The sequence below is a fragment of the Tursiops truncatus genome, chromosome 9, assembly GCF_011762595.2.
Source record: "Tursiops truncatus isolate mTurTru1 chromosome 9, mTurTru1.mat.Y, whole genome shotgun sequence".
Taxonomy (NCBI): domain Eukaryota; kingdom Metazoa; phylum Chordata; class Mammalia; order Artiodactyla; family Delphinidae; genus Tursiops; species Tursiops truncatus.
In genome coordinates this window covers 2,410,117-2,425,188 of record NC_047042.1, presented here as the reverse complement: position 1 = coordinate 2,425,188, position 15,072 = coordinate 2,410,117, and the positions used below count along the sequence as shown (strand labels likewise).

Below are 15,072 nucleotides of genomic sequence, written 5' to 3'. Positions count from 1 at the left end.
CTTGACACGAACCAGAATATATTCAGAATTCTCCCAAATCTAGATCTAGATTGGACCTGGCTGAGCAGAGGAAGTCCAGCAGGTGGGAAGGTGATTATAAAAGTAACTACCTAAATCTCTGAGTTAGGAGGCCACACTGGATGAGATTAAAATAGCTGATAGTCAGGCAGCCCCGAGGAGCGTCCAATAGAGATTGTTAATTACCTACTAGAAACACTTCTGAGCCTTCACACACACACACACACACACACACACACACACACACACACACACACACACACATGCGTGTGGCTGCCATGCTTAACTCTAAGCAGACAAAAGAAGGAAGAAGAGTCCAGAGCGACCTCGCAGGGGAAAAGCCTCCACCCACTCGCTCTGGCAGGGGGACCCTCGGGCTGGCTGTTCTGGAAAGCTGGGTCGTCTCATGCCACGCAAATGCATGTGACAAGGATGTGGGCCACTCTTGGTGACCAGCGTGCCTCAGTGTGACCCCACCCATTGTGAAGCGTCCCCTCTGTGCTGACGGGGTGCTTGCTGGGCTCCCCCCGAGCTCGGGCGGGCTGGAGGGAACACCGGCTTGGACCCTGCGGTCCAGCCAGCGTCTGTGCAGGACAGCCGGTCAGCAGAGTGAGAAAGGACAGATCCTTCCAGCCACGCGTCCCTTCTGCAGAACAGGGCAGGCAGGAAAGACAGGGGCCGTGCCTTGGAGAGTGCAATCTGTCTTCCAATTTGAGTCATCGGCTCTCGTGTGTCCTGCTGGGCCTGGTGTCTTAATCCCGCTGGTAAGCTTTCCCGGAAATCTATCTGTTCCTGATTTGCTGTGCTGGCATGAAGATGTATCACAGGGCCCGGGGACCGGAAGACAGCATTCCCTGAACTGACAACACGGAGCTCAACTCGAGGTGGTTTCCCTTGGGAGGTGTGAGCAGGAAAGGGATCAGGGCCCCGGAGCTAGACGACACAACACGGCCCACGATACCTGGGTACTGCTACTGGTGACCGCTTGCCCCCCGCACATATACGGCTGATGGGAGCCAAGTTAGACCAAGTTCCTCCAAGGCTGTATTCCCTTTTAGTTAATTGGGATGAGGGCTTTCATATCATTAATTCAAAATTTAGTTTTTAATCCCAGGAACTCTATAATCTGCCATTTCAGAGACTCCCTGTAAGAAATGTCTGCGCTCCTTTTATAACTTAATTGGGCAAAAAAGAAAGTCTCCACGGATGCCCACATCATGAAATTTCTGACCCTATATCTGAAGAAAGCAAATTAAAAAATACACTGAACTACAAGGCTTCGCTTGGGCTTATTGCAGCTGTGCCTTGGAATAGCACCCAGTGCGAGGCCGTGTTTACAGAGCACGGAGACTCTGCCTTTCCGCCTTATGGACGGGAACACAGTGGGCACAGGGCCGGACAGAATAACCATAATTCAGACACTTTTCCTGATGCTTCCTGTTAAAAATCCCATCATTCAGAATCAGATTACTGCACGTTCCTCTCCCACTACCCTCCCTCTGACTCCCCCGTGAGCCCTCAGAGGTTGGCGGGAAAGTGTTACTACGACGCTTGAGTTTAAAAAAATGAAACTGAACAGCAAAACTGGGGAAGTGAAACGGTGTCATCAATGGACGACTCACACAAGGGCAGCCCTGGCCCCGCTCGGAGGCGGTGACGTGGGAGATTGCCCCGGACAGCTGCAGTCCTCCAGAAGGAAACCCCAGTGCGCCCATCCGACTCGGTGACGGCAGGTGCAAGTCCTGGCTTCTGGGGGGGACATTAGGTGGAGCCCAGGCTCCCTGACGAAGGGCCCCCTGAAATGGCACTGTTTCCGGTCCACTGGCAACTGCATGTCCCACCACCTACAGATGTTCCCAGTGTCCTCTGGGTCTGGACCAGAGTCTGCATTTTCAAAGGACACCCCAGTGATTTATGGGGACTTGACGTGTTAGAGAATTCAGGACGGGGTCGGTGATTAGCAAAGCATGTCTTTCTGATACATTCCACTCCGATTCCAGGAAAGTGGAAACCTTCTAGCATGTCTATTTATTCAAACCTAGTTTGGCCAAACTATTTCTATATCGACCTATGACTATATTTATGCAAAGTGGAAAAGCATTATGAAAACAAATCAGGAGTTCCTTGTTTCGTTTTTTTTTTTTTTAAATAAAAGTCAAAGCAGGAACCATAAAACTGATGGTCTCTATGTCCCTCTTTCTGGAATGAACTTGTTCTGTAAGCGAAAGACTCTGCGTGTTGGCACCTACTTGGCCCGTGGCCACTATCTGTGGGCAGAAGTGGGCAGCAAACAGCCGGTCCACTCTGCATGTCTATGCTTGGTGGGTTTATTCATTAAATGCAATTATTCTTTTTATCAGGGCAGGCAGTCATTATATTTTGGCCATTTAGGATGCCAGCATTTCATTCAGTTATCAAATATTTATTGAAGAGAACTTTCACTGTATAGTCAGGTTTTACATGAATTAGCAGGAAAGTAATTCATGTGCAAGGTCTATTTCTCCATCAGGAATGAATTGCTATGGGTCCCGGTGTATCCTGTGAAGGGTCTATCATCACTGTAACCTACCTTCACGTTAATTTCCACCTCGTTACAAAGCGGGGAGCCTGTCTACTCTCCTGCGAGCTTCCCTTGGGGCTGGATGTGGTGTGGACATTCCACCGGATAATTGGAGGATTAAGAGGCACATTAGGAAAAGCAAAGTCTGCTAAACTGTAGAAGTTAAGTTTTTACCGAAAACGAATGTTGACTGAAAATAAACATATTTTACGGTTTTCCAGATGTATGACAAACAGAAATTATTTTGGGAACTGCCTGATTCAAATACAAAAATGACAGCTCCACAAAGGTCCGCATTTCCTGACAACCCAGCTGTTTTGCTCCATGAATTTTCTGAGTTCCTGCTTCAGTTTTGATAATCAGATAAGCGTTTGGCCCCTGGGGAGAATCGCATGAGGCTGTGATGCTCTTCCTTACTTCCCTGAGCTAGCTGACAAAACCCACCCTGCTTCTTCAGCCTGCTTTTATCGGTTTGTTTTTCTCCTCTTGTGGAGAACAGGGGCAGACTCTGGCTTTATGATGACCTAAGATGCCACCCACCGGGACAGCAACGGCTCACGGTATGTTTTATGTCCAAACTTTCAGTGACCACTGGAGTTGGCACATTTATTGTGATGTTTCCACCTTTCAGGCAGAAGAGTAAAGTTTCTGTTTAATTCAAAAGACACCTTATGCATGCAGCTTAGGTAAGATGTTACCTGTTAACATTTTATTTTGAAGACTGTCTAGTGCCACTTGTGGTGACAGTCCTGGTGGGGACACCCGTGACTGGTCACCCACCAGGACCGTGCACCCTGGGGGATGTGGACGGTGCAGAACGGAAACCCTATTCCTCCGGCCCTCAATGTGAGAACATGTCAGGAGCCTGGGTGCAGCCGTCAGACACAAGATTGTCTGCATCCCTTCATTTCTGGACACAGAATACTGTTCTCTACTGCCAAAGCCTCCACTGCCCCGTCCACTAGGACAGGGGTTTGGGTATTAAATTCTTTACCAATTTGAGATAGAAACTAGTGGCAACCAAAGCATCTTGGTGGGAGTGTCACCTGCTGGAGGATAAGCCATCTGAAAACAGAACTCTTTCTGAAAGACTGAATTTTGCTACTAGTCAATCATTCAATGAATGTTTCTAGAAATCAAGCCTTGTCAGTTTGGATTCCCCCAACATGCACATTTGACTCATGGGTTTCTTAGTGGAAAATCGGAGGAGTAGATTTCAGTGTATCAATCTCCTCTTATCTTGCTTTGTCTTGTTTTTTGAAGGGTGAATCACCTGACAGCCCCGCCGCCAATATTTAGAGAATGTGCTCTCAGGCCCTTGTCAGAACTCGCACGCCGGTTACCTTTTCCTTTTTGTTTACGGCTTTAACATATAGGATCGAATTGGTGCATGTTCAGAAGTCCTTTTCTGAATATCGCTCCCGAATAGGGAGGCTACGCCTCGCTCAGGACACTCAGCCGGGAAGGGCCTTGTCCTCTGCAACACCCCGTGGGCCCCTCCAGGCCGCCAAAGGAGGAACCACGCCAGGCCTTACCAGTGTGGCTTCTTTTGTGCACCGTGAGCACATTGGGGCCGATGCAAATTATCCCACAGACATCACACTTTAGTTTGCCGTTAGGAAGTCGAATGCCCCCAGCTCCTGACAAAGCTCTGCTGCCTTGGACACCGTGGGAGCCATTCATTTTCTCTCCGGAGGCATCGAGCATCCGTAAGTCCTCCGCACACTCTTCCCCATTCACTTCACAGGCACGCCCATTCTCTTCATCACTCTGAGTCTCTACTTTAACATTACCAGCTGAAAGAGACAATACAACACAGGGGGCCGTTCAGTGTCATCGCAAAAACAAAACAGAACAGCACAGCAGCACAGACAACCTGGAGGGAGCGACACCTTCTAAACACAGGTTCCTGGCGGCTGACACCAGGGGACAGTGGCCCGGGCTCTGGACCCACTGGCCCACAGGGGACTGTGATATATGGCAACAAGCATCACGGGTTTGGGACCCTCGTCTGCCCTCTCTGTAGGTCCGAAGGGCAGAAGGTGGAAATGCATGGAATTTATAAATTCTCGCTTTAGACTGCGTGTGTGTGGGGGGACCTCTATGCAGGGTAAGGTCACTGGGTCCACTGTGACAGCCTGGGCCCCTCTGGAGGGACCTGAGGCCAAGTCCAACACCCTGGGAGCCAGAAGACCCCTCACGCCAGAAGGTGAGTGTTGATCACGTAGCCCCCACCCCCACCCCCACCCGGTGTGGGACCTTGTTTGTCAAAATCCCCTAAGAAGCGCTTATCTAGCCTGCAAAAGTCCCCTTAAGCATAAGGAAAAGCATAAACTACCTTTCCTTCATTCATGTATGAACAAACATGGAGACAAAACTCAGCAAACGCGCGCTCAGATTTCTGACCAAAGATTCCTGAAAGAGTTCTGTTTGTTTGTTTCTTTGGCACGTGATCACTCTAAACCCTTTTTATTCCATGATGAAAATAAAACCTGCTTCCTAAAGGAGTGCCACGATTTCTCAGGTTTCTTCCAGTTGCTGAAGGGTTGACCAGCATGATGGTGAACGTAACAGGTCTGCACTAGCTTTTCAGAAAGTAAGACTCGTGTGTGCATGGGGGTGAAGGGCTCCTGGTAATAGTACAATAACCACTGTCTACTCTGCATTTAGAGTCATTATTTCTGTCATTCATGGATTTTTCTCGGTAAAGAAAATAGTCATTTTGGTTTGCATTCTTCTGAAACACCAACTGACGATGGATGGCTGAATCCAATATTGTAATGACCGGGAGAAACTGCAGTTACACTGAAAGGCCTCATGTTCATCACAGTCTCTAGAGATGAATAAGAGGAAGTAGGTAAATTCTGCCCAGTAAAATAATCAATGAGATCGACAGTAACCACGGCTACAAAATCTTTGATCAACACTGTAAATCAGTGGTTCTCCAAGTGTGGTCCCTGGACCAGCAGTACTGGCATCTCCTGAGAACTTGTTGGAAGAGCAGACTCTTGGGTCCACCCTAACCCGCTGAACTAGAAAGTCTAGGGGGTGGGCCCTGCCCTGGGCATTCTTCACATGAGCCTCCAAGGGATTCCCACGTACACTCGAGTCTGAGAACAACTGTGCTAGTAACACTCCAAGTTTGTTTGACTCAACACATTTCTCGTGATTTGGAAGCCCAGAGCCCAGACTCTGAAATCAAAAGTCCTGGTTTGGAATCTCAGCTCCACTCTTCATAAGCTCTGAGATCTTGGGCAATCTTCATCTGTAAAAACGGGAACTACCCACACTAGCCCAGCAGGGGCTTTGAGAGGATTTAGTGGGTAAAGAGATGTAAAGTGAACTTAGGCCAGTGACTGGCCTGGCAAATGAAAGCACGTTCCCATAGAGCCGTCCCCTTGAGGGGGCTCCCCAGGAATGTTCACGGCACGGACCGCGTGCCAGGCACTTTGACTGCCCCGTAATGGGTAACCCTCACGACGGCCCTATAAGTGAGGTGCTGTTATCCTATTTTACAGTTGAAGACGCCCAGGCACAGAGAAGTCGAGCAACTTGCCTGACGTCACACAGCTGGGAGATACTGCAGGCAGCCTGGCCCCAGGGCCCACGCTCCTAATCGCCACACTGCCCAGGTTGCTCATCAGATCTTTGGAGAGAAGACTTGCAGACAAATAAGCAAATGGAACGAATGAGCTGGGACACGGGCCACACCCCCACTGTGGACTTGGAGACCCCAGAAGTGAGGGGATATCTCTTCCCATCACATCCTGGCATCACAGAAGACTGTCCCGAGGACTCAGTAAGTGGGGGTGTCCAGGTGAGCCCCCCTACTAGATCCCGAAGAGCAGGGACTTGGGAGCATCCTGCATCTCAGCGGCCTCCTGCTGACCTCTCCCAGCCTCCGGAGACAGGGAACCAAGCCCTCCGACACGGCGAGCTCAGGAGACGAGACAGGTAAGGAGGGTAGCCGTGCCAGCGTGTGAAGGAGCTTCACCCCTGAGCCCTCTGGAATCACGTTCTCAAAGCTAACTCACTAGGGCCTCCCTGCCCACTGGGTTCTGCTCTGGAATGCTCAAGGCCCTCTGCACTCCTTCACCGGGGTTATTTTTAATCATCTGTCTCATGGCTTTTGAAAATGAGATGGGGCCAGTTCAGAGCACAGCGGGGCAAATGACTGTAGGTGTGGCAGGTTCTCCAGTGCCCGGAGGTGGGACCCAGGGTGCAGGCCAAGGACCCTGTGGATGGAGGAGGGGAACCAGGCAGATGAACAAACGTTGGCATAATTCCCTTCGCCCATCTTCCTGCACTCAGCTCCAGGTCGTAAGTTTAGAGGCAACCAGCTCAATGGGACCGACTCTTGCTTTCTCCAAAACACACCTCAGTATAGGACTTATTAACACTTGCCCCAAACTCCCACCTGTTCTGCATTAAGAAGACAGGTGTTTGTGTGACCGTCTGGTGGCCCTGTGGCTTGTGTCGATGACCAAGTGCGGGCCTTTCCTGGTGAGCAACAGGAGCTTCGGGTGACCTGAGGTTTCTGCCATCAGGACACACGTCCCGGTCCCGCGGGCAGCCTGCTGGCAGAGCAGGTAAAGCGCGTCAGGAGTGAACGGGATGAGGACAGCGGGAGTGAAAATTGAGGGACGGATGTCACCTTAAATATCGCAGACGCCCTCAAGCCAGAAGCCTTGACGCCAGTCACTCATCCGACAGCAGTTCGTGAAGGCGGGCCAGCTGCCATGTGGCAGCTTCTCTGAGGACCCTGTTCACAGAGCCGAAAACCAGAGGCTGAAGAGAGCTTATTTTAAATTACCCTCCGATCACTGTGGGTCCCCTCGTACGACTTTAGGTAGATGTGTTTGGTGCCAGAAGAGACCAAACTCGAAGAAGAAAATCCAGTATCCTGTGATGTTCTGGTTTTCGGAAAAAAGGTAGGCAGACCCCCAGACTGGGGGTCCCTGCATCACAGTGGCAAGGTCAAGGCAGCGTAAATAATGGGAACCGGACAGAGCGCTCCAGGTAAGCAAAGGGTAGAGGCACTGAGTCCCGGAGGCCAGATGCCGGGGATGCAGAGCCGGACGCGTGCTAGAGCTCTGGGGGTGAATTTGAGGCCAGACTGGGACAGGAAAGATCTGTGGCAAGTAAGAGGGGAGAAAGGGGGCCTGAGGGGGCTGGGAGTGGAGGTGAGAACCAGAGGGCAACACGTCAGCAGGGGCTCAGCAGGTTCAAGCACGTGTGCATTTTCTCTCAGTGTTGGGGGAAGGTTCCCATCTCTTCGTGGACAAATGCAGGCCGGGTGCTGGTTGCACGGAAGAGGGGCAGAGATGCCCCCCACCCCTGCGTCTGTGAAAACAGGGCCTCTCGTCTGATCGGGAGGCGAATGCAGGCGACATGCGTCTTATTTTCGTAGATGATGGAAATCAGGCCACGGAACTGTCTTAAAACATGGCAAACACAGACCTGATCTCAAAGGTCAAAGTCTAACAGACATCCATCACTCAAGGTAGAATACACATTTTAGAAACACAAGCTCGGACAGGGGTGTCTTGGCTTCGCCGCCTCGGGAAATGGGAAAATGGCTTCGGGGCTTTTAGGTCATGAGGAGCTTGATTCGTGACGAGCCCTGAGCAAAGGACAGCAGAGGCTGCGGTTATTGACATCTAGAGTCCCCTGAGCCAGTCAGGCCGGACGCCTCCTTTACATGGGGGAGTGCAGCCCGGAGAGGGTCAGAAGGAAGGAGGTCGGGGGACACTGAAGCCCATTCCTAGGGGACATCGCGGGGCCTGGACATGCTCGGCTCAGAGACACAAGCCTCCGGCTGAGATCAGAGATGCCGCCACCCACCCTGAGCTCCTGAACGAGGGGAAGCAGAAAGAGCGGCAAAGCGGGGATCGGAGGTCCCTCCACGGGGGGCACCCACCCTGGGAGGCCTCGGAGCAGCCCGAGGGCAGAAGGCAATAGCCGTGGCTCTCGCTGCCAGGCTCCCAGGCAAGGCGCCAGAGGGGCGGGCGCTGGTGCGGGAAGGCCCTCGGGGGTCTGAGTGCTGGTGGGCCCGTGATTCTGAACTCCACCCGCCGAGAGTCAGCGGCACCAGCCTTTGCTCCAACCAGTGAAGGAGGAGACTGGGAACAGGTGCTGGGAGCGTATGCAAGCTGTCCATCTCCTGCAGGTTCACATGCACACAGCCTGGAGCCCACCCAAAGGGACAAGCAGGGTTCCTGCATCGTCTCTTGAGAACGCCACAGGACCAGCCCCGTCGTTTTCTTTCTTCAGACCCGCCCGTCATCAATTCCAGGAAATGGTCCATCCTCCCTGGCCTGCATTTAGTGGACTGGGGTCCACCCCACGGAGGCTGTCTCTAGGTCCCTCCCCTCCTCGGAATTCCTAAACCACTTCTTTGGCTCCGTTTCCTTGGACCCCAAACTGCTCAGCCGCAGTATTGCTTCTGTGACATGTTAGACTCTCCTTGAATACAGGGATTATACTTACAAATAGCTTCTGACTCCATCCTCCCACCACTTAGAAAAATGTCAAACTCAGTAAGGTGCTGAATGGAAGTGATTAAAGCTAGAACATGAAATGAAGACTTCTGTGTCTCTTGACCCCAGAACACACTGGCTCAGGCCTGGCCTTGCAGCCTTTCCACTGACGCCCAGGAGCTCATGGACGGGACCCCAATGTCATTATTTAATAAATGTGGCTGCATGAAGAGTGGATGCCTTCAAATCCTGAGGCAAAAGCCACTTTCCTTCCCCGATGCAATTGAAGATTCGGGAAAATGAAAGTTTCGTTGTTATATATTTCAGAGTCCTCCTATGTGTTTAGTAACAGGGCAGATCCGGTTGACCCTGGACCCCTGAACCTTAGCACTTAGACAAGTTTAGCAATGAGAGAATCCAGGGAACTCGGGGTCATCGGGGCCTTAGTCTCCTGCCAAGCATCGTACGGCCTCATGAATGATCAAATCATTTTAATGCACAGGAATAATGCACACTGGCAGCCCCGCCTCACAAAGGGATTCTGTTTCCCTTTTGTCTTCTTCTTCCTTTCGAATGTGTCTTTATATTTCCTGGTGAGGTAAATGGTACTCTGACAGCATTTTTCCATTGAAAAGATATCCCCAAGCTGTCCCTGTGAGTTTAAGCCAGGGAAGCTCAAAATGCTCAATATTTTAAACGAAGAAACAGGAGACAGAAGTATTCCTGCAACTGACGACTAGTAAAAATCAAACTGAATAAAAATATTTAAGAGATATCTTGAATGAGGGTAATTAAACGAACATTTTAGATGCAGAGAAAACGTGTAGAAGTTTTTGTGCTGCCTCTAAAGGATTTATGAAAACTTTCAAGCATTTTTAAGGTCACTGAAACCATTTATTATAACTTATATCATTTAAAATGCAGGTTTTTTTTTTTCCCTTGCAAAGATGCATGGTTAGGAATACGTTTATCCTTATTTTATGTTTTAGGTTTTAAATGGAATGAAATCAGGGAGAGACAAAAGAGGAAGATTATGGAAAAAAGAATGAGTTACAAGCATATTTACATTTTCCTCAGGTAACAAGGGACACAAACTGAGGTACAGGGGGTCGAACAGTTTATGTTTTTAATTTTCAAGAAGGAAAAAAAGAGAGATGAGTGAGGAGGACAATTTTCCACTATGACCACTAGGTGGTGATGTTGGCCCAGAACAGTTGGGTTGCTCTTTGGGTGGAGACTTCATCAAGGTCAACAGCCATTTAGTTACAACTTGGGTACGTGGGAGGGGGTGGGGAAGGAGGAGAGAAAGAGATACTAGTACCTTGTGAACCCAACTGTATAAATATATAGACAGGAAGTGTATCGAAACATGTATCATCTATCTTACAGTATCTCCAAGTATTGTAGAGGTAGCAATTTTTTACATACTGAAGTCTTCACCAAAGGATCTGCTCCAATATTACAATATGCTCGAGCCTAAACCTTCCTCAGATTTCATGAAAACACATCTGAGAATGCATTATCTTACTCTTAAGTGCTTTTGACTTTTTAATATTTCAACCATGTGATTGCTCATCTCGAAATCAGTTATCTGTCCTAGTATAACCTTTTATATAATCATAGCAGCACACATATACATATATATGCACATATATATGTTTATATATATGTGCATATAGATCTCACAGAAATAAATTTCAAGCTGTTAAAGTTAATTCAAAGGAACATTAGTAAGAGAAAGATCTCTATAACTTTTTTTAACATCTTTATAGGAGTATAATTGCTTTACAGTGTTGTGTTAGTTTCTGCGGTATAACAAAGTGAACCAGCTGTACATACACATACATCCCCATATCTCTTCCCTCTTGCGTCTCCCTCCACCCTCCCTATCCCACCCCCAAGGTGGTCACAGAGCACCGAGCTGATCTCCCTGTGCTATGGGCTGCTTCCCACTAGCTATCGATTTTACGTTTGGTGGTGTCTATATGTCCATGCCACTCTCTCACTTCGTCCCAGCTTACCCTCCCCCCTCCCCGCGTCCTCAAGTCCGTTCTCTATACTGGAAAAGCAGTCAATGTAGGTTATGAGAAAAGAGATATCCTTAGGTTGATACTGCTAAACCCTTTAGGTACCAAAGAGTTTTTGATAGCCGGGATGTCAGAAACCTATTTTTAACAGCTACTGACACCTTTTAGACTACAGCCTGTGTTAATAAGCGTTACAGTATTAACAAGCATGGCCTGTCTTCTGATGTTGCTTTAATATTAGATAATTTATTAATACAGGCTCTGAAGACTTAAGTCCTAAGGGGGCAACCAACTTGTACCACTTTGAATATTCAGCTCTCTGGACATTTTTATAAAGCACTTGCCAGTCCTTAACATACTCCCTCAGAGATGCTGCCCAAACACACTTATCTCTCAATTCATAAAAAAGAAAAATGAAATTAACATCTGTGTTTGGTCTGACAGCTCAGATCAGGAGCGCCCCGCACGCAAAAGCACTCAGTGTGCTGCTCAGGAAGCGAGGACCACGGACTAACGGCTTCAAAGCCCCGCGATTTTTCTCCTCTCGGTTCTGAAATTAATACTTCAGAGCAACAGAAGGACAGTATGTATCCTTCTCCGTCCTACAAAACTGTAAAAAGTACCTTGAAAGTATGTTGGGTTATTTAACGGTGACAGAAAGTCTGGCCTTTATCGTCATACTCAACAAAGAGGAGATACTCGTAACGTTCGTAACAAGGCTGTTTAACAGCATTAGGAGGGTAACAATTCTGTCGATACTATTGTTACTTCTACCCTTACTATTACTGCATGGCCACCACAAAAGGCATGCTCCATTGTATATCCAACAGTCTAAAACCAGGCACACATACCTCAGTGTGTAAGAGATGTTCTCGATGACAGATGTTTAATAAACAGCGTGATAGGTATTTAATTTATCTTAAGGAAGGTGATGAAAAAAGATGCATTCACAACATTTACACTATGGGAACTGAGTATGAAATGAATACACGTTATCATTTTCTAGAAGCAAAGTGTATACTTACGAGAGAAAGAATTGGGAATTATTGCATGAAAATCCCTAAAGCCGTCAACCCCATAAGCAACTGCAATAGAGAAGGCAAAAAGAAAGCTGGGCTGTAACACCATCTGAGAGACAGAGTAAGAGTTTAAAAGAAAGCATTGTTTTTTAAAAGGAAAGTAATATTACTCAAAACCATTATTTAGTTACTAATCTGGTACTGTTAGCCCTCAGACAGAGGGCTGGAACCATAACACAGTGCTTACGCAGAAAGACGACCCCACTTCCCAGAGGTCTGATCTCAGGGCACTAAAACACACAGGCACTGCTGAGCAATGTCTGGTGTGTTGAACATCTTAGGGGCTGCAACCTAGAACATTCTAGAACTTTCTCTGCTGAGAAACCCTTCAGGGGAGTTGGTATAAACTGGTCCAAGATCTCAGCATCACAGCCAAGTGTCTCCTGGGAAAGCGCTTATCTTCACAAAAGCAGTGTGACTCTTAATGGGCTGACTGCATTGCAAATGTTCTTCCTTCAGCTTTTTCTTAGAAAGTGTTCCCAGAAAATTAGAAAATGTTCATGCAACACACTGAGTGGGGAAAAATTCGTGTTTTCTACCTCAAAACGAGCTACCAATTTCTGTGGGTATTCCTTATCAGCTGCTCTCATGAATACTATCACCACCTCAAATCGCCAAGTTTGTTCGGTTTTGTAGGTCATAGCTTTTCAGTGTGTGCCTGTATCTTGAAACTTAATAGATACAGCACATCTCTCTCTCTCTCTCTCTCTCTCTCTCTCTCTCTCTCTCTCTCACACACACACACACACACACACACACACACAGTTTTCTCTGCTGGAGTGACCCCCCGTAACTGTCTGAGTTATGCATACCGAGTAGCTGCTAAATTAAACGTGTTGCTGAACTACTGAATTAGCAGAGTTTCCTGCAGGAAACAGACCTACTGAAGTTTGCTTAGACCAGTGTTTTCCAAACTTATCTGACCACAGACCCTCCCTTTTTTTTCTCATGAAAAATTTAGTAAAATACTGGGATAATGGGGAAACAGTTTGGTAGACACTTCCAAAGCTACTCCTTGAAGTCGCTACCTTAATGATTTCCTAACAAACCCTTAGTCTTCCTCTATTCCTTTTGTTCCTTGAGCATCCGAATCTAACAGTCACCACCTGTGTCCCACCCAGCAGAGCTGTCATCAGGTGGTCCACCTGGGTGCACCTGTGCTCCACGGTCTGCAGACAGTCAAACACGGGATGCTGATTTCACAGTGACCTTTGCAATTCTATCGTCTTCACTGAGTTCTAACCCTCTGTATTGACTTTTGGTACCTCAGTCGCTCTGTGTCATGGGGGTGCTACCATCTCAGATAAGGGAGAAAAGGTCAAGATGTTTTGAAAGGTAAGCATTACCTTTTTCAATCAGGAACATCACATAACATAAAGTTCTCTGATTAAATGACGTCACTGCCCCAATTCCCTGAGATACGGCTGAGGTTGCTGACAGGGCGCTTGAGGGTGACTTGATTTGAAAGTGAACTTCCTGGTACCCCTTCAGTATAGGCCACGCGTGATGATGAACAGCATTCATCTAAAAGCTGCCTCGCCAGGAGAAGATGTACACTTGCACAGATCCTGGGTGATCAGAGCGTAAGCCTTAAGGTATGGAATTCTGTCAGAATGCTTTACCTTTGAATATAAATAATATTACAGCACATCGTCGGACACTGAATGTTAATCATTTTTCAAGAGCGTCAGTGCTTTGCTTAGTATAATTCAAATGAATTTGAAAGCTGTTGTCCTAAAGATTTGATTCCCTTCAAATTACAAAACATTTAAAAAACAAAACAGCTGTAGCTATAAAGTTGTCGTGCTTTTCCCGAGGAAAGCGGAACTGATAAGAATTCACCCTTGCTCGGGTACCATACACGTTCCTGCAGTTACCTACTTCTGAGTTCAGGAAAAGGAGAGCTCTCACTCCCTGTGGGGAAATGATGCACAGCAGGGAACCGTGAAAACTCACCCTATCCTGCCCCGTCCCGTCTCGTCCCATCTCATCCCATTTTACTCTGGTCGGTCCAGTGCCTCGGGGAAGGCATTCACCAGGAGCTCTGTAAACACCAGGGACTTACAAGCTCTTTCCACAAGCTGCCTTTAGTCCTCACGAGGCCCTCCAAGGCAGGAACTATCATTAGGTCACAGGGAGGAGGCTGGGTCTTCCAGGAAGCTCTGGAGTTTATCCTCTTGGTGGTTAGCAGGGAAACAGGTGAATCTGAGACCATATGTAATTGACACATAGAGTCAGTACTCCAGACACACACTCTCCCTGCTGGAAGGGCCTCTGGGAGCTGTGCTCTCTCCTTTACGATGTTGGAGAGGCACTGGACCGCGAGAACGTTACCGCACCTGCACGCACACTCACCCCGCGTGAGAGCTACAGCGCATTTCCCTACGGAATCCCCTGCACGGTTAGCAGACACACACCACTGTGTAAACAGTAGGTAACCAACGAGGACCTACTGTAGAGCCCAGGGAACTCTGCTTATGCTCTGTAATGACCCGCGTGGGGAAAGAATCTGAAAAAGAATAGATGTGTATGTATCTGTAGAGCTGATTCACTTTGCTGCACACCTGAAACTATCACAACATTGTAAACTACCTCTACTCCCATGTCAAAATAAAAAAAATAGATGAGCAACAAGGAGATGTTGTGTAGCACGGGGAATTATAGCCATTATTTTGTCATAACTTTTTTTTTTTTTTTGGCAGTACATGGGCCTCTCACTGTTGTGGCCTCTCCCGTTGCGGAGCACAGGCTCCGGACGCGCAGGCTCAGCGGCCATGGCTCACGGGCCCAGCCGCTCCGCGGCATGTGGGATCTTCCCGGACCGGGGCACAAACCCGTGTCCCCTGCATCGGCAGGCGGACTCTCAACCACTGCGCCACCAGGGAAGCCCTGTCATAACTTTTAATGGA

General features: G+C 48.2%; 1 protein-coding gene across 13 annotated transcripts in view; it reads right to left on the bottom strand.

Annotated features, from left to right (window-relative positions):
* The window catches only part of IKZF1 (IKAROS family zinc finger 1), a 91,077-nt gene that overhangs the window by 19,128 nt on the left and 56,877 nt on the right, over window positions 1-15,072 (bottom strand). For 7 of the 13 annotated variants that reach the window (XM_019939551.3, XM_033862765.2, XM_019939564.3 and 4 more), the window contains 2 exons: window positions 12,110-12,169; window positions 4,114-4,374 (listed from right to left, as the gene is read on the bottom strand). The exons of 4 other annotated variants lie outside the window; for them this stretch is intronic. In XM_019939551.3, coding sequence (XP_019795110.2) covers window positions 4,114-4,374; window positions 12,110-12,169 — 321 coding nt within the window. The remainder of the gene's footprint in view (window positions 1-4,113; window positions 4,375-12,109; window positions 12,170-15,072) is intronic. 2 more of the 13 variants (XM_019939558.3, XM_019939573.3) reach the window with 1 other exon arrangement.